Source organism: Orcinus orca, chromosome 8 (genome assembly GCF_937001465.1).
Source record: "Orcinus orca chromosome 8, mOrcOrc1.1, whole genome shotgun sequence".
Classification (NCBI taxonomy): Eukaryota; Metazoa; Chordata; class Mammalia; order Artiodactyla; family Delphinidae; genus Orcinus; species Orcinus orca.
In genome coordinates this window covers 12,825,114-12,845,253 of record NC_064566.1, presented here as the reverse complement: position 1 = coordinate 12,845,253, position 20,140 = coordinate 12,825,114, and the positions used below count along the sequence as shown (strand labels likewise).

The following is a 20,140-nucleotide window of genomic DNA, read 5'->3' as shown; positions in this document are numbered from 1 at the left end:
CCCATCGCGGAGCACAGGCTCCGGACGCGCAGGCTCAGCGGCCACGGCTCACGAGCCCAGCCACTCCGCGGCATGCGGGGTCCTCCCGGAACGGGGCACGAACCCGCGTCCCCTGCATCGGCAGGCGGACTCCCAACCACTGCGCCACCAGGGAAGCCCTCATCTAGGAATTCTTAATTCTTCACTACCTCTCCTGATTTCCAAGCAGTACATTTTATTACTATGCCAGAGTGACATATGGAACATTGAAAAGGGTCCATTAATTGGTAACTAAAGGATAACCTACAAGAATTAACCTGGGATTCCAGAGACATTTAAGAAAAAAAACAAAAACAAAACAAAATAAAATACGAGGAGAGGAGAGGGAGGGAGGGAGACAGAGAATGAGAGAGAAGTACCTCTTTTTGTAGCATGCACCAGCAATCTATCCAAGAAGAATATACTGGGGAGTAGGGAGGACATCCACCAGCAAGCCTGAAACAGAATAACAGGTTAGCTACTGAAGTCAACATTTATAAAACATTCTCTCAAGAGCTCAGTAAATCTTTGTCAAAATATTCTTCCTGGAAAGTTCCCTGAGAAGCAATTTTAGTTCTGAAGAAACAAATTCTATTGGAGCAGGGGAAAGACTGAGCATCCAAAACGGATCGCCCTCCCTTACATTTAGGTTTTGAATCAACATAACAGAAACAGAAACTTCAACCAGTTATGTACTTTCTAAAACATCTAGGTTTAAATTTTGTGGACAAATGAAATCCTAGAACATAGTAATTATATGATTAAAAAGCAGGGAAAGGGAATTTAAAAACTAAGTAGTATTCAGAAGACTCCAAACTTGACAATGGACAGTGGTGTGAGATGGTGGTGACCACATGCACTTACTCAGGTATAACCCCTTATCACTTCCTCTCTCAAAAACTGCAAATAATAAGAGTAACAACAACAACACACTTAACTAATCCTTCAAGCCTGCTCTGGGCCGAAATGTGGCAGCCGCTCCACAAATCACAAAACAAACTCCACACAGCTATCAATTTGATATCTTGTTTGAAAACAATGACATGTATAATGGCACATTGTGGCAGGTACTCCAGAGGAACAGAGTTTTGAAATAAATCAAGAGGCAAAACTTCTGGGACTTCCCTGGCAGTCCAGTGGTTAAGAATCCATGCTTCCGGGCTTCCCCAGTGGCGCAGTGGTTAAGAATCCACCTGCCAGTGCAGGGGTCATGGGTTTGAGCCCTGGTCCAGGAAGATTCCACATGCTGTGGAGCAACTAAGCCCGTGCATCACAACTACTGAGCCTGCACTCTAGAGCCCCGCGAGCCACAACTACTGAGCCCGCGTGCTGCAACTACTGAAGCCCGTGCACCCACAGCCCATGCTCTGCAACAAGAGAAGCCACCGCAATGAGAAGCCCACGCACTGCAATGAAGAGTAGCCACTGCTCACCACAACTAGAGAAAGCCCGCGCACAGCAACAAAGACCCAACACAGCTGAAAATAAAATAAATTTAAAAAAAACCAAAAACCACCATTCACTTTATAGCAGTACACCATATATACTCAATAAATATTTGTTAATCAATAAATATTAAAAAAAAAAAAAAAATGAATCCGTGCTTCCACTGCAGGGGTTGCGGGTTTGATCCCTGGTTGGGGAATTGAGATCCTGCAAGCCGTGCAGCGTGGCTAAAAAAAATTTTTTTTAATTAAAAAAAAAAGAGGCAAAACTTCTGTCCAACCTCGTAGAGTCAGATGGCGCCTAGAAGCTGGAAATCAGTGGTGTCCAACACCACACCCACCCCTTCCCCAGCCAGTATATGAAAGGTCAAGAGACTTTCCATTTTCAACCAAATTTCCTACTTTTCTTACTTGAAAACTCACTTTCTCCGTGAAGCCCTGAGGAAAAACAGGTACAGGTTGTCATTCAATCCCTGACATACCTTTTGTAACTTTCGAAAGAGAGGATAAGGACTTAAAATAAAGGAGGGGGCTTCCATGGTGGCACAGTGGTTGAGAGTCCGCCTGTCGATGCAGAGGACACAGGTTCGTGCCCCGGTCCAGGAAGATCCCACATGCCGTGGAGCGGCTAGGCCCGTGAGCCATGGCCGCTGAGCCTGCGCATCCAGAGCCTGTGCTCCGCAACGGGAGAGGCCACAACAGTGAGAGGCCACGTACCGCAAAATAAATAAATAAATAAATAAAGGAGGGACTTCCCTGGCGGTCCAGTGGTTAAGACTCTGTGCTACCAATCCAGGAGGCATGGGTTCGATCCCTGGTCAGGGAGCTAAGATCCTGCATGCCGCACCTCGTGGCAAAAAACAAATAAAAAAGTTCTTTTTTTTTTTTTTTTTTAAATGTGAAAGTAGAGTAATTTGGTAATTTTCCCACCCTTTTCAGAAAAGAACCTAGACTACTGGCAAGTGCACATTATTTATAAATGCTTGAGAAATATTATTTGTGCCCTTCTCTATTCCAAAAAAGGATATGAAGTGGCTGCTTATAATACAAATTGATGGGACTGCTGGTACATGGGGCAGACAGAGAAAAATTTGGGAAATCTATTAACAGCAACAACTGTACTATCCTCCCCAAATTTCTACCAGGACTGCCCTACCTGTCAGGCATACAGGCAGCCAACTACTAAGATAAGAAACGCAAGGCACTTACCCACAGTTGTTGACAGCCATAAGATTAGAGACAAGCACAAAGGGATACGTCAACATACTGGCAAAAAACTGTAAAAGAGTAAAAAGACAGCTAAGTTACTAAGTCATTCCTAGTCTCCTTTATTCTTCTCCCTTAGTCTTAGTGCCACTGTGGTCAAATACTCCAACATTGGTTTTGCTTTCTCAGTATCCCAGGAGAGACTAAATTACACGTTTCTGAGCCTGCAGATGTTTCCTCCTCTTACCATACCACTACATGCAACCTTTTAACCAAAGACCAGAAGGCTTCTCTTATTCTGTGATTGAGCCCACATTCAAATAAAACTGAACTTCATCATTTAAAAGTAAATACAATAAGCATTTCAAAATAGCCCTGAAGAAAACAAGACAACATGAAAATCCTTCCAAAGACAATGGAAACTACTTCAAAAGTCAACTACTGGGTGGGATAGGGAGGGTGGGAGGGAGGGAGATGCAAGAGGGAAGAGATATGGGAACATATGTATATGTATAACTGATTCACTTTGTTATAAAGCAGAAACTAACACACCATTGTAAAGCAATTATACCCCAATAAAGATGTTAAAAAAAAAAAAAAAGATACTGTAAAAAAAAAAAAAGTCAACTACTGGGAGACTCCACGTGATTCAAGAGGGTGAAGTTTCCAATATAGGTTCAGCACAATACAGGGAGAAGCAGGGGCAGATCTGTGATGAGAAGTGCCCACTTACCCCTCTGAAAGCTGAACAGCACCAAACTATGTAGGCTTGTTATTACTGTTACTGTGATGCAGGGATTCTGCGTTATTCTTACCTCTGAAAAATATTAATAAATTTGAAAGACTTTCCCGTGAGACAGCTGGTTGCTTTAAAGCAGTGACGACAAAGAAATTGAAAAGAAAAGAAAAGAGAAGGGAAGAGAAGAAAAGAAAACTACTCCTAAAAAGGGACTTCCCTGGTGGTCCAGTGGCTAAGACTCCACGCTCCCAATACAAGGGGCCTGGATTTGATCCCTGGTTAGGGAACTAGATCCCACATGCCGCAACTAAAGATCCTGCATGCCGCAACGAAGATCCCACGTGCCACAAATAAGCCTCGGCACAGCCAAATAAATAAATATTAAACAAACAAACAAACAAACCTACTCCTAAAAGGCTAAAAGGATTTTTAAAAACTTACTCCTGTGACAGCTTGGGAATAACTCTTCATTTCATTCATGGTGGAAACCTAGAACAGGAAGAAAGCCTTTATTAGAACAAGTAAGAAAATTAAGCTGATATAACAGTTAATTATCCCCAACCATATCAATATATTCTATCTCTGCATTATTAGTTTCTTTGACAACTTGAAAATTAATTTAGAGGATGAAAACAAAACATTATGAGCATAAAAAGGCAGTGATCAAAATGATCAACTTGGTTCAACATTAACAGACAAGTTCATATTAGGCTAGGATGGCTTGGAACAAATATAATAGCCTCAGGATTTCAAAAACAACAGAACTGAGATTGGTAACCTTTTCCGATGTCCTAGAAATATTGATACAATCCCTGGAAACAACACTGACGGTATACTGAGGGACAAGTCACTCCCTCCGTATACACCTAGCTGTGTACCAGATGCTGTGGGGAAGATCAGTCTCAGTACTCAAGAAACCAAGCACGTGGATTTTTAGTCCTACCCCTGGCCTGGGGGTGTCCTAGTTCCCACCATGCTTTGGGGCTGTGTTCAAAGAGGTATACAACTGCTGAGACTGGAGAAACACTGCTTTTAGGGAAGGCTGATTCTCACCCCCCACCCCAACCCCAGGCTAAGGTTTCTAGAAAGCCCAATACAGGAGTCCCCTTAACACTTCAGATTAGATGAAACACCTGCATATACTATAAAACTATCCTGCTTCATGGTGTCCTCTAACATTAGGCATCAATAAAGAAGTGATCTCCTTGCAGCATGGAGAAAGGTAGACGCTTAGGCTCACTCTGCCCCACCCTAGGGACTTTCTAGGTGCATCTCTCTATAGTAAACACTATAGGGCACTACATTAGCCTTTAAAATTTTGACTGTTAATATATAGATATATAATGATGAGTCTGGCACACCAACTGCCATCTTACTTTAAAGCTAACCTAGCTGCCAGGTGGATACAATGAAGTCCGCACCAGCACATCTCAAGGGCACAACCTACCCCACTGTCCAGTGCATAAGTATTGACGAGGTAGGCCAGTGAGTTACAGAGCCACAAAGAAATGATGTCACCTAGGAGGCGAGGAATAAGACCCCTACATGAAGAAAAAATAAAAGTCAGCACCAAGAAATGTGATCAGCAAAAAGACAATTCACTCAATATAAACACTTCTCAAAGAATTAATTTCAAAACACTCTAGAGAACTGAAAAGACACTGAATACGAGAACTTAACCAATTCATTCTAGTTAATATAACTGTTCTTGAGGCTAATCTCTAATGACTTTTATTCTCATTTAAAAAATGCAGGCCAGCTGTACCCCTCTACGATATGGCCAATGGTTCAGCTTACTATTAATAACTATAAGCAAGGAGGCAAAAAATGTGCCTATTTCGGAGAAGAGACTTAAATATGATTATTGCTAAACTATTTGATATTCAAATTTGGCAGGGCAAAAGATGAGAAAAATTACAAAATGAGAATGGCCCAAACACAGATACAGGTGAAGGGCATCAAAAAACATGTTTCCAGGGCTTCCCTGGTGGCACAGTGGTTGAGAGTCTGCCTGCCGATGCAGGGGACATGGGTTCGTGCCCCGGTCTGAGAAGATCCCACATGCCGCGGAGTGGCTGGGCCCGTGAGCCATGGCCGCTGAGCCTGCGCGTCCGGAGCCTGTGCTCCGCAATGGGAGAGGCCACAACAGTGAGAGGCCCACGTACCGCAAAAAAAAAAAAAAAAAAAAACACAACAAAAAACACACACAAAAAAAACATGTTTCGAGGGCCTAGTTAACCAAGGTGAGGCAGTGTGGAAGAGTGGGACACACATTACCTCACAGACTGAAGACCAGCGTTTAAATGCCACTTCTACCACTTATCAGCTATGTGATGGGCAGCAAATGAACTTCCCAGAGCATCAGTTTTTTTTAAATCTCTAAAATGAGAATAATAGCTGTCTTGCCTATTTCCCAGAGTATTTATGATACTCAAACATAAAATCAAGTATGTGGAAACACTGAAAAAGGACCATTTAGTTAATAATGTGGTTTTTGTTGTTAACAGAAGAACAAGGGTAGTAGCCTAAGTTCTTCCAAAGTAAATTCAAGGGAATGAATATAGTGCAAAAACGTATTCCCTCAGGATAAAGAAGATACATGTTAGATAATTTTCCATTTTTCAAAAACTAACTTTCCTCATTTTATCAACTATATAGTAATTGAGAACTCACTGTAAGGGTAGAAACTTCAATGAATTTATTAAAAAAAAAACAAAACCCTCATTTCACACATTTTAGATGTGCAGAGCAAAAGTTTGGGATCTCTACAAGAGAATTTAAGTCAGATGGGCCTAAATGGAGTTTAACATGAATTAAACCCAGAGAGTACATTTTCTCTGAGGTTTAAACAAGGAGTTATGTCCTCGTTCTCATCAAAGCTTTCTACTCACACAAAAATCACATGCACAAATCAGTAATTTACTCACGCAAAAAATCCTAGGATGCCCTCTTCCCGATAGATAGTTGCTATGGAGTCACAAAGTCCACTAGGTTCAGAAGAAAGAAACATAAAATGCATTAAGATTATTTTGGAGCTATTAAAAAAAATATTCAATTACCACTTCTGACAAGGTGAAACTTATACCTCCACCCCTGCTCCCTTTTCTACCACCCTCACTCTGCAAAGACGGTTGCATTTAGAGATAGAAGTGGAGATATTAATACCTAAGGGTGTGGTCACAGGCAGTCAGGGTGAATTATGGCTTCAGTGGTCCTGCAACTTACCCTGAGGTCCTGGGAGGCTCCTAAACCTGTCTGGGCCTTTTTCTTCGATTTTACTGTTTTTTTTGTGTGTAGATCAAATGATATAAGATACATGAATTTGTTTTATAAGCTCTAAGGCATCATAAAAATGTAAAGTATTATTATTCTAATACTTTGGCTTCAACAGATCTCCCTGAATACTTGAAAACAGAAACACTTACCAGTACTTGGATTCTCTGCCAATGAATTGTACCATAGATCTCAGAGTGATCACTATAGAACACAGAGAAAAGATTTTTAAGCTACATCGAGATAAATTTTAATAGCCCTGGGGGAAAAAAAAAAGGTTTTCTCACCTAAAGACACTTTGCTATCTGGATAAATTGGATAAAAGCCAAAACAAGCAAACAGAAAACACACAGGCAAGGTACTTTAGTGAACTCCCATGTCAACCTATCTAAGTAGTCAGGAGAGACGGTGATATAAAAGAAAGATAAAAATTCAGATTTCAGTTATCAACTGCAAACATACCATGGAAGGGATGTGTGATGAGAGTAGCAGCAGAACGAGCCATCATCTCTCGAGTTGTCTAGAAAGAATCAACACACACTTGTGAAATCTAAATAAATGACATTCAAATTCCTGAGAGAAGTCATGTGGGTGGACACGGTAGAATAAGAGAGTGAGTGACAGAGCACTCCCGCCCTTCCTGGAGTCAGGAAGAGTAGCCTGAATGGGATGCAATATAATACACTATCATTCTAGCACAGCTTTCACTCATGGATTTCAATACTGTTATAGTTACTTCTCAAAATTTCTCTGCAAAGCAGGTTTCTGTTATCTTCTCAAATTTACAGATGAGAAAAACAAAAGCAAAGAAACAGGGAAAAGGACTTCCCTGGAGGTCCAGTGGTTAAGACTCCGCGCTTCCAATGCATGGGGTGCAGGTTCGATCCCTGGTCGGGAACTAAGATCCCACATGCTGCATGGTGTGGCCAAAAAAAAAAAAAAAAACAGGGAAAGTCACCAGCAAACAGTAACCTAGCTGGAATAAAACTAAGAGGCTTGGGGCTTCCCTGGTGGCGCAGTGGTTAAGAATCCACCTGCCAATGCAGGGGACACGGGTTCGAGCCCTGGTCTGGGAAGATTCCACATGCTGTGGAGCAACTAAACCCATGCACCACAACTACTGAGCCTGCGCTCTACAGCCTGCAAGCCACAACTACAGAGCCCACATGCCACAACTACTGAAGCCTGAGCGCCTAGAGCCCGTGCTCCACAACAAGACAAGCCACTGCAATGAGAAGCCTGTGCACAACGAAGAGTAGCCCCTGCTCGCTGCAACTAGAGAAAGCCCACGCGCAGCAACAAAGACCCAACGCAGCCAAAAATAAATAAATAAAAATATAAATTCAAACAAACAAACAAACAACTATGAGGCCGGTATTTAGACTATTAAGTTGCTCTCTCATTGTGAGTGATTTTAGAGACTCTGATACTCTGAGATCTACACTGGACAAATGTCAGGCTCTATTTAATCTACACCAACGTCTCAAGGAGAACACAACGACATTCATCTGTTTTTCGACCACAGCCCCGTAACTGTGCAGTATCTTAGAGCTCTATATTTACCCTAGCTTATCTTTCTTGTCTAGGACTCTGTAAAGAGGTTAGTAAAAAATTCAATCACAATACTTGGGGAGGGAGACGCAAGCGGGAAGAGATATGGGAATATATGTATATATATAACTGATTCATTTTGTTGTGAAGCTGAAACTAACATACCATTGTAAAGCAATTATACTCCAATAAAGATGTTAAAAAAAAAAAAAAAAACAATACTTGGAGGTAGGCTGTAAATATAGCAGGTCCGTCGTTCGTTTTTGCATTTAAACATTACCTTCATTTAGTTAAGAGATCTCACCCCTACTCTAATGGTAGTTCTAAGAGCCTTACGATGAACTAAATAAAGTTAAGAAAATATAAAACACATATTAATACATGCATCTCTACTTTTAAATAAAATCACTTCATGAAAATTTACAAAAAACAAAGTTGACTCATCTGACATCTTGGCCTATAGCGATGTTTGTTCAGTGATATATACTTTAGAAGGCAGCTTTCAATGAAAACTTGTGACGTCTCTATAGACAATTAGATAATGTAAAGACTAGAAATAAAAGAGTATTATTAAGTCAGGCATGCAACAAACTCCCAATGGCAGAAGACAGGAGTGGGAAATGGACGATAAGGACATCTCAAAGACAGAATAATGTTGTAAAAGCATTTCTGGATATATAATATCCAACACAAAGGCCCTGGCCACTATTTTAATACTTTTGGGCCAGAGATTTCCAACTCTATTATAAGAGGTTTCAGTACCTCTTCAATTTTAAAGATGAGTGGGCAAATTATGTTTCCTTGAAATTCCAAACAGCAAGCAATGCTTTTTTCTCTTTATGTTCTACATGCAGTAAAGCCCATATTAAATTGAAAGTTTAATTTTGTTTGGAACAGACACTGAACATACAGGCCTGATGATCCTGATTCCACAACTGCCAGCTCGCTCTGATTTAGAGAAATCATAATCACCTTACCTCCTTGATAACTCGGTCAAAGGAAGATGAAACTTCTTTCAGTACATTTCCAGATCCTGACTCCTGGAAATCAAAATGAAAGTAGATAGATATGTTGATGGTTTTAAATAGAACTGTTCAAACTGGTGGCCATCCTGTATACCAACACTCTCTATGATGAAAGGAAAGCTGACTGCTTGTCCCTTTTCCTAAAGAGGACCAGAGAGCAACAGTAGCTTGCAGGGAAAATGGACTCATGCATAGAAATTGGCTCCAACATACCTCAGCCTTGTCACACTCCTGGTAATGCTACAAAGGAAAGGAAAAGAAAAGAAAAGAAAGGATGATTAGGGCTATCATAGTGTTATTGAGACAGAACATAAAATGAAAACTCTACTGATTGGCAGAAATTAAAATAGTTGATTTTTTTGGCTGTAAATCTCCAATTAATTTCTACTTCTAATTAACACTTGGAAATAAGTGTCCCTAAGATGATCTTGTTGCTAAATTTAACATACTGATTGGTCAGCTCATAAAAGTGCTTATCTAAAAGAAGAAAAAGGAAAACAAAGCAAAGCAAAAATCCAAGAACATTATTTTTATTTATTTATTTGAATTTTTGAATTTCATTTATTTATTTTTATACAGCAGGTTCTTTAGTTATCCATTTTATACATACTAGTATATATATATGTCAATCCCAATCTCCCAATTCATCACACCACCACACCCCCAGCCCCACCTCATTCCCTCCTTGGTGTCCATAAGTTTCTTCTCTACATCTGTGTCTCAAATTCTGCCCTGCAAACCGGTTCATCTGTACCATTTTTCTAGGTTCCACATTTACGTGTTAATATATGATATTTGTTTTCCTTTCTGGCTTCACTCTATATGACAGTTTCTAGATTCGTCCATGTCTCTAAAAATGACCCAATTTCGTTCCTTTTTATGGCTGAGTAATATTCCATTGTATATATGTACCACATCATCTTTATCCATTCGTCTATCGATGGGCATTTAGGTTTCTTCCATGACCTGGCTATTGTAAATAGTGCTGCAATGAACTTTGGGGTGCATGTGTCTTTTTGAATTATGGTTTTCTCTGGGTATATACCCAGTACTGGGATTGCTGGGTCATATGGTAATTCTATTTTTAGTTTTTTTTAAGGAAGCTCCATACTGTTCTCCCTAGTGGCTGTATCACTTTACATTCCCACCAACAGTGCAAGAGAGTTCCCCTTTCTCCACACCCTCTCCAGCATTTGTTCTTTGTAGATTTTTCTCATGATGCCCATTCTAACTGGTGTGAGGTGATACCTCATTGTAGTTTTGATTTGCATTTCTCTAATAATTAGTGATGTTGAGCAGTTTTTCCTGTGCTTCTTGACCATCTGTATGTCTTCTTTGGAGAAATGCCTATTTAGGTCTTCTGCCAATTTTTGGATTGGGTTGTTTTTTTAATATTGAGCTGCATGAGCTGTTTATATATTTTGGAGGGTAATCCTTTGTACATTGCTTTGTTTGCAAATATTTTCTCCCATTCTGAGGGTTGTCTTTTCGTTGTTTGTAGTTTCCTTTGCTTTGCAAAAGATTTTAAGTTTCATTAGGTCCCATCTGTTTATTTCTGTTTTTATTTCCATTACTTCAGGAGGTGGATCAAAAAATATCTTGCTGTGATTTATGTCAAAGAGTGTTCTGCCTATGTTTTCCTCTAAGAGTTCTATAGTGTCCTGTCTTACATTTAGGTCTCGAATTCATTTTATTTATTTTTGTGTATGGTGTTAGGGAGTATTCTAATTTCATTATTTTACATGTATCTGTCCAGTTTTCCCAGCATCACTTATTGAAGAGACGGTCTTTTCTCCATTGTATATCCTTGCCTCCTTTGTCATAGATTAGTTGACCATAAGTGCGTGGGTTTATCTCTGGGCTTTCTATCTTGTTCCATTGATCTATTTCTGTTTTTGTGCCCATACCATATCGTCTTCATTACTGTAGCTTTGTAGTATAGTCTGAAGTCAGGGAGTCTGATTCCTCCAGCTCCATTTTTTCCCCTCAAGACTGCTTTGGCTATTCGGGGTCTTTTGTGTCTCCATACAAATTTTAAGATTTTTTGTTCTAGTTCTGTAAAAAATGCCATTGGTAATTTGATAGGGATTGCACTGAAACTGTAGATTGCTTTGGGTAGCATAGTCATTTTCACAATATTGATTCTTCCAATCCAAGAACATGGTATATCTCTCCATCTGTTTGTATCATCTTTAATTTCTTTCATCAGTGTCTTATAGTTTTCTGCATACAGGACTTTTGTCTCCCTACGTAGGTTTATTCCTAGATATTTTATTCTTTTTGTTACAGTGGTAAATGGGAGTGTTTCCTTAATTTCTGTTTCAGATTTTTCATCATTAGTGTATAGGAATGCAAGAGATTTCTGTGCATTAATTTTGTATCCTGCAACTTTACCAAATTCGTTGATTAGCTCTAGTAGTTTTCTGGTGGCATCCTTAGGATTCTCTAAGTATAGTACCATGTCATCTGCAAACAGTGACAGTTTTACTTCTTCTTCTCCAATTTGTATTCCTTTTCTTTCTTTTTCTTCTCTGATGGCTGTGGCTAGGACTTCCAAATCTATGTTGAACAGCAGTGATGAGAGTGGATATCCTTGTCTTGTTCCTGATCTTAGAGGAAATGCTTTCAGTTTTTCACCATTGAGAATGATGTTTGCTATGGGTTTGTTGTATATGGCCTTTATTATGTTGAGGTAGGTTCCCTCTATGCCCACTTTCTGGAGAGGTTTTATCATAAATGGGTGTTGAATTTTGTCAAAAGCTTTTTCTCCATCTATTGAGATGATCATATGGTTTTTATTCTTCAGTTTGTTAATATGGTGTATCACATTGCTTGATTTGCGTATATTGAAGAATCCTTGCATCCCTGGGATAAATCCCACTTGATTATGGTGTATGATCCTTTTAATGTGTTGTTGGATTCTGTTTGCTAGTTTTTGTTGAGGATTTTTGCATCTGTATTCATCAGTGATATTGGTCTGTAATTTTCTTTTTTTGTAGTTTCTTTGTCTGGTTTTGGTATCAGGGTGATGGTGGCCTCACAGAATGAGGAAACATGACAAATAACATACAAAGGAACTCCCATAAGGTTAACAGCTGATTTCTCAGCAGAAACTCTACAAGCCAGATGGGAGTGGCATGACATATTTAAAGTGATGAAAGGGAAGAACCTACAACCAAGATTACTCTACCCAGCAAGGATCTCATTCAGATTCGATGGAGAAATCAAAAGCTTTACAGACAAGCAAAAGCTAAGAGGATTCAGCACCACCAAACCAGCTCTACAACAAATGCTAAAGGAACTTCTCTAACTGGGAAACACAAGAGAAGAAAAGGACCTACGAAAACAAACCCAAAACAATTAAGAAAATGGTAATAGGAACATATATATTGATAATTACCTTAAATGTAAATGGATTAAATGCTCCAACCAAAAGACACAGACTGGCTGAATGGATACAAAAACAAGACCTGTATATATATGCTGTCTACAAGAGACCCACTTCAGACCTAGGGACACATACAGACTGAAAGTGAGGGGATGGAGAAAGATATTGCATACAAATGGAAATCAAAAGAAAGCTGGGGGGCTTCCCTGGTGGCACAGTGGTTGAAAGTCTGCCTGCCGATGCAGGGGACACGGGTTCATGCCCCGGTCCGGGAAGATCCCACATGCCGTGGGGCGGCTGGGCCTGTGAGCCATGGCTGCTGAGCCTGCGCATCCGGAGCCTGTGCTCTGCAACGGGAGAGGCCACAACAGTGAGAGGCTCGCGTACTGCGCAAAAAAAAAAAAAAAAAAAGAAAAGAAAGAAAGCTGGAGTAGCAATACCCATATCAGATAAAATAGACTTTAAAATAAAGAATGTTACAAGAGGCAAGGAAGGAAACCACATAATGATCAAGGGATCAATCCAAGAAGAAGATATAACAATTACAAATATATATGCACCCAACACAGGAGCAACTCAATAAATAAGGCAACTGCTAACACCTATAAAAGAGGAAACCGACAGTTAACAAATAGTGGGGGACTTCAACACCTCACTTACACCAATGGACAGATCATCCAAATAGAAAATTAATAAGGAAACAGAAGCTTTAAATGACACAATAGACCAGATAGATTTAATTGACATTCCATCTGAAAACAGATTACACTTTCTTCTCAAGTGCACACTGAACATTCTCCAGGATAGATCACATCTTGGGTCACAAATTAAGCCTTAGTAAATTTAAGAAAGTTGAAATCATATCAAGCATCTTTTCTGACCACAATGCTATGAGGTTAGAAATCAATTACAGGGAAAAATATCGTAAAAAACACAAACACATGGAGGCTAAACAATACATTACTAAATAACCAAGAGATCACTGAAGAAATCAAAAAATACCTAGAGACAAATGACAATGAAAACATGATGATCCAAATCCAAGAACATTATTTACTAAACACACACATATAACAGAAAATAAATTGATAAAAACATAGCTTAGGGGCTTCCCTGATGGCGCAATGGTTAAGAATCTGCCTGCCAATGCAGGGGACACACGTTCAAGCCCCAGTGCAGGAAGATCCCACACGCTGTGGAGCAACTAAGCCCATGCACCACAACTACTGAGCCCGTGCTCTACAGCCCCCAAGCCACAACTACTGAGCCCACGCGCCACAACTACTGAGCCTGCATATCACAACTACTGAAGCCTGCGCACCACAACTACTGAAGCCTGCGTGGTGCTCTGCAACAAGAGAAGCCACCACGATGAGAAGCTTGCGCATCGCAACGAAGAGTAGCCCCTGCTCGCCGCAACTAGAGAAAACCCGTGTGCAGCCAAAAGTAAAATAAATAAATTTAAAAAAACCAAAAAACACAAAACATAGCTTAGGACTAAGGCTATGGAAAAAGCCTCAGGGCTTTTTCACGGAAAAAGCAGGTCTAATACCAAATTAGGGCAAGATGCTTTTCTTCACTGTACAAAGAACAGAGAATTGGTGCTAAGTCTGAATAGCTGAAACCGCCTCACTTTTCCTTTTGTACCTGACTGTTTCTAAACCAAGCAAGAGAGAAGATGCTTCATTCTTCTGGAGAAGAGAACATGAAGCTGCCAGAGCTCAGACTGCACTGGAAGAGGAAATATTATTTGTGGGATATTTCAGAAATAGAAGATGGGCTAGGTGAAATACAAGAACCAGACAACTGACCTCCTAGTCATAACCAGACTTTAAAAATAGAGAACACTGTCTTTTACGAAAAGAATTACATTTTTAAAATAAAATCAGAGGAAAGAGAACAAACAACATGATTAAGCGAAATGATGGTTTTTGGTCAAATTCCAGGTCTTTGGCCAGAATTAATTCTAACAGTTTCAGGAGTTTTTAAAAATCCTCACTCATTTCTAGACTTTGGTTTTCACTCCATTAATAAAATTTTCAACCTGTCTCTTCTACATTATTCTGAACAGATTTCAATTTAATTCTTGTTCAGATATACAGAACTCTTTCTTGTTCAGAAAGACCTGAATTGGTCTTTCTTCTTGATTGTATTAGTTGCTTTTGATACTAACTATAGTACCAATACCCTGTTCTATTTCATCGGGCTACATGTGAAACACATATTCCAGGTACTTGGTTACCTCAAGTTTGTCTTACTTTTCCTTAACTTGATCTGAAGCAGTAATTTCACTCTTGGTCTATACATAAACCTCTTTGAACTAGATGACAACTACTTTCCCACATGAAAATCTAAACCTCATTTAGGTAACAGGAACGCTTCCACTGAGCCAAAGTACAGTGTGGCTGGAAAAGAGTAGTAATCAATCCACCAAAAACATCGGCCCATTAAAACTCCATCACTCTGACCCACGGGCCACCCAAAACGCTGCTTCTAACATTCGGTCCACAGGCATGACGACAAGAGTAAGTACAATGAATAACAAAACTGCTTCCATGTGAGGAACTAACTGGAAAACCTCTCCAACTCAATTCAACAAAGTCTGAAGAGAATTTAAAACCTAAGCCAATCAGATCATGAAACTGATTAACAACACCACGATTTGCTCATCAAATGATAAAAAAGTAGAATTGGGCCAACATTAAAGCCTTAAAATATACATGGAGGATTGTACCAATTATTATCGGCAGTGGTTTTTTTTTTTTTTTTTTTTTGGCCAAGCCTTGCAGACTGTGGGATCTCAGTACCCTGACCAGGGATTGAACCCATGCCCTCTGCAGTGGAAGTGTGGAATCCTAACCACTGCACAGCCAGGGAATTCCCTGTACTGAGTACTACTGAAATAAACAGTCACAAATAAACACTATCCTACTTTAACGTTTATCTTGTTAAGTTTAAAAAAAAATAAATTTGTAACAGAAAACATTTACTAGGAGTAACACTAGGAATAAAAGGAAAATAACATGAGAAAGAAATGTATGTTTTAACCAGCTTCCTTCCTCCTTCAAAGAAATAATATGAGCTACACAGGAGCTCAAATGAGCGTACTTAATTTCTGCTCAGAACAACTGGTCCAGAGGAAGAAGCTTGTGTAGATCAAAATCAATTACTTCATTTTATACAAATTCTCCTTGCTTCCCAGGAAAGAATTAAGAATGGGTATTTCAAGTAAATGTTTTTCAAGAGGAAGAAAGGCCATGGATGTAAAGACGTATATCTTTGAAACTGCTCTTGATCAAATTGTACGTAAAAGATTATCTACGGCTTCTCTGGTGGCGCAGTGGTTGAGATTCCGCCTGCCAACGCAGGGGACACGGGTTCAAGCCCTGGTCCGGGAAGGTCCCACGTGCCGTAGATCAACTAAGCCCATGCGCCACAACTACTGAGCCTGCACTCTAGAGCCTGCAAGCCACAACTACTGAAGCCCGTGCGCCTAGAGCCCGTGCTCCACAACAAGAGAAGCCACGGCAATGAGAAGCCCACACACCACAATGAAGACTAGTCCCCACTCGCCGCAACTAGAGAAAAGCCCATGCACAGCAACTAAGACCCAATGCAGCAAAAAATAAATAAATAAATTTAAAAAAAAAAAAGGTTATCTAGCTCAATGCTTTGTGACCACCTAGAGAGGTGGGATAGGGAGGATGGAAGGGAGACCCAAGAGGGAGGAGATATGGGAACATATGTATATGTATAGCCGATTCACTTTGTTATAAAGCAGAAACTAACACACCATTGTAAAGCAATTATACTCCAATAAAGATGTTAAAAAAAAAAAGAAAAGGTTATCTAAATCTATGGGAAGATGGACTGATTTTCTTCTTACCTGTAAAACTTTACCATGGACCACAGTTCCAAGGACCCCTGAACACAGTCTTGGAGTTAAGCCTGTGAACAACCCACGCTTCCCATCGATGCTTGCAATGTGCTGAGCTAAGAACACAAGTAGGAGATTTACATTCTAGTTGAAAGTAATGGTTACACAGAAATTTCAAGGAAACATGCTTACTATATATTCTTTCAGTAACTCCTATCACACCCTTCAATGTCCTCCAATTCCAAATAAATCAAAGACACTTACCATAACAAAAGAGACCTGGAAGCTGACAAACTTGCCGCCCAAAAATATTTCGTCCTATTGTTGGAGGAAGAGGCTCATATCCCACCTTTAAAAACAAGACACTAAATCAATACTAAGCAACATTCCCAGGAATGCCTGAGTTGCAAGGTCTTGAATAAAGAACAAATTTAGAGTTATATATATATATATATTTTTTAGAGTTATAATTTTTAACACAAGTTAAAATGCAGTGTATATTTTCCAAGACAGTGATGAAGTATCATCCTTGTCAGTTCTGGTGTGTTTTTTTTGTTTTGTTTTTAATTTTGTCACTTGTTTAAGACTGGTTACAGGCTCCCCTGGTAGCGCAGTGGTTGAGAGTCCGCCTGCTGATGTGGTGGACACGGGTTTGTGCCCCGGTCCGGGAGGATCCCACGTGCCGCGGAGCGGCTGGGCCTGTGAGCCATGGCCAATGAGCCTGCGCGTCCAGAGCCTGTGCTCCACAACAGGAAAGGCCGCAACACTGAGAGGCCCACGTACCGCAAAAAAAAAAAAAAAAAAAAAAAAAGACTGGTTTCAATAAACTCCAAGTTTTCTTTTGGTTCAAATTCTACAAAGTAAACCATGTAGCTGAGATAGACTGGCATCAATCTAAAAATAGAATAAGGGAATTTTTGTGTTAACAAAGCTACAGTTTACCGAGGACGCTCAAAAATATTTTCTAAAGAAAATCAAGCACATTTTTAATAACCGGACAAAGTGAGAAGACTAAGCCAGCAACAGCTTCATATTTGGCTAGCAAAACAAACCACTCAAAAGGCAAATGCAGATACAGCTGGGGATAATTCATTTGGGAAATAATTACAAGCTAATAAGTCCATGTTAAAGGAGCAGACTGTCATGAACAATCTAACGAGTCATTTTAGAATTAATGTCATCATTTTATTTCTACAATATATTCAGACTCTTTAGTGCCAAAGGGATACTTGAGAGAATGAACGTTGTCGGACATGGTTTTGACTCTCCTGCTGTGATTCTCAACCTGTTCAATTAAAGAACTCCTGAAAGTGTCACTGTGCAACTATTTTTAAAACTGAGTATTTGGGAATTTCACCAAAAGCCCTGAGACACTTGGCAACACAAGCATGTTGTGCAATAAGGATTAAGGAGTTTTTGAGGCAAGAGCTCTGAATGTCACTAGAAAATCTTGTCTCCTGGATAAGGACTGAGTAATGGGCTTATATCAGATTTACCGAAAAATGCTTTTACCTCAGATATTATCTAGCTGCAAATGTGCCAATTCTGTTTTAGATGTCACAATACATTTCAAAGATTTTGTTCTTTCATTTTTTGGCCGCCTCTAGTGGCTTGCGGGGATCTTAGTTCCCAGATGAGGGATTAAACCTGGGCCTTCAGCAGTGAAAGCATGGAGTCCTACCTAACCACTGAACCTCCAGGGAATTCCCTTCGTTCTTACTTTAAACAACTTATTTTACAATAGTTCTTTACATACAAGTTCTGAATCCACAAGGCTCAACTCAGCAACACATAATATGGATTAGTATCATTAACTCAAAAATAAGAAACGAGGCCTTCCCTAGTGTCTTGCATATTTCTGACAGAAAGGCAGATGGTGAGGACAGGGGTTCTATCCTTGGTACTATGCATGACGTAATTCCGTCAACTCTCAACAAAAGTTAAAAAAATGAATGACCTGCCCGTCACACGGAAATTCAGAAAGGCAACTGAACAATACTACCTAATGGTCTATAGTCAGCTAAAACCGGGCAAACTTGCCTGTGAATATAAAATACCATTTAAGAATTACTTCACAGTATATTAGAAACTAACATATATCCTTAAACTCGATAAAACTTTCAACTGAACTGATTTCACATCACTCTGACATGTGACTTTTCACTGTCATGAGCCACATGGGCTGCTGCTGAAGAGGGTTCAGTGGATCCTTCGAAATGTGACTCATCAACCGCTTGATTATCACTTCTGAATGAACTCCTTGTGTTTCTCTGGGTATCTGGTGCTAAATCTCAGAACAGAAGAGCAGTAGTAACAGCAACAAAAGAAGAGAAAACAAAAGCTAATAAAGTGTTGGCTCCCCTCGAATTTCAAATTTGTCTTCAACAGATTTCACGTCTTGCGTTTGGGGCCGGGGCGGAGAGAAGGATGCTCATTTCAGAGCAGCGGAGAAAGAAAGGTTGGGAAGCCCTTGGCGGCGCCCAGCCAAGATCAACCTCAGGGAAGAGAAAACAAAGTTCAGGGGAGCCATCAGGCAGGGCAGGGCAGGGCGGCAGCCGGATACCAGGAAAGGAGCGGGCCTCACGGCTTGGCTGTGAGGCGAGACCTCGGGAAGGCCCACGGGCAGTGGGCGCTCAGCGGGCGGTGGAAGTCGTCCCTGCCGGGAAGGAAGGGGCGGGCAGCAAAGAAGGAGCAGCATCTCAGGAGACTGAAGGCCCTGAAGGTTGGAGCCGGTTCTCAGGCGCCTTGGGCAGCGGCGACCGAACAGGGCGCCGGGCGAGGAAGGGAAAGGCGACGACTCATACCTGGATGAGCACCTTCACGTACATGAGCGGCTGGGACAGGATGGTGAGACCGGAGCCCAGGAGCACCTGACTGGCCGCGTCCGCCATGATGGCACCCGCGGACGGACAGACAGACGGAGCCACCAAGCTACCACGCCGATCCGGGATCACGTGCCAGGGCCGCCAGCTTCACTGGCCCGCCCGCGGCCCGGGAGCACGCACGCACCGGCGCGCGTCTCCCCGCGCAGTCCCCGCCCCGAGAATTGGCAAGGGCTCGCGAGCGGGCGCAGAGGTCGGGGCGGGGCTTGCGAGCCCGGGGCGCATGCGTTTTGGGGTGGAATCCGCGCCCTCCACTAGAACAGCAGTTTCTCCTGCGCTTGCGCAGGCTGGAAGCATCCGGGGGCAGAAGAATGGGCGTGGCGGTGGGGAGTGACCCTGACGGCAAAGGCAAGGTCACAGGAGTGAAATGAATTGGAAAGGATTCGTCCATGTTCTTCGCTTCTGCCCTTGCCCTTTTGGCATCAGCAACATAAGCTCCAAAGAGTATTCAGCATCAGAATCATAAACAATCTAATGGCCAGCAAAACTAGATAAGTTTGAAAAATGAATCCATCGGGGGTTGCTATACATGTACTCATTCATTCAGTTAATGTTAACTTCTCAGAAACGCCTTCTCTGACGTCTATTTAAACTTACCTCCTCTTTATTTCCTGCTCCATAGTCTTGCAACACTTATCATTGTCTGAAATTTATCTTTTTGTTTCCTCCACCAGAATGTAAACCCCGTGAATCCAGGAGCCGGGACAGCCTTTGTTCCTTGTATGTTCAGTGCCTG

General features: G+C 41.0%; 1 protein-coding gene across 5 annotated transcripts in view; it reads right to left on the bottom strand.

The window, feature by feature from the left end:
• MTCH2 (mitochondrial carrier 2) overlaps positions 1-19,647 on the bottom strand; it is a 39,866-nt gene extending 20,219 nt beyond the window's left edge. Inside the window, exons 1-12 of one of the 5 annotated variants that reach the window (XM_049713750.1) lie at positions 19,327-19,607; positions 16,787-16,871; positions 16,532-16,638; positions 9,471-9,497; positions 9,210-9,272; positions 7,144-7,201; positions 6,834-6,885; positions 6,336-6,395; positions 4,856-4,949; positions 3,850-3,897; positions 2,673-2,740; positions 399-474 (exon numbers count right to left, since the gene is read on the bottom strand). In XM_049713750.1, the coding sequence (XP_049569707.1) occupies positions 399-474; positions 2,673-2,740; positions 3,850-3,897; positions 4,856-4,949; positions 6,336-6,395; positions 6,834-6,885; positions 7,144-7,201; positions 9,210-9,272; positions 9,471-9,497; positions 16,532-16,638; positions 16,787-16,871; positions 19,327-19,413 (825 nt within the window). In that variant the 5' untranslated portion in view covers positions 19,414-19,607. The other 4 variants (XM_049713749.1, XM_049713751.1, XM_049713747.1 and 1 more) reach the window with 4 other exon arrangements.
• Between the last annotated feature and the right edge of the window lie 493 nt (positions 19,648-20,140).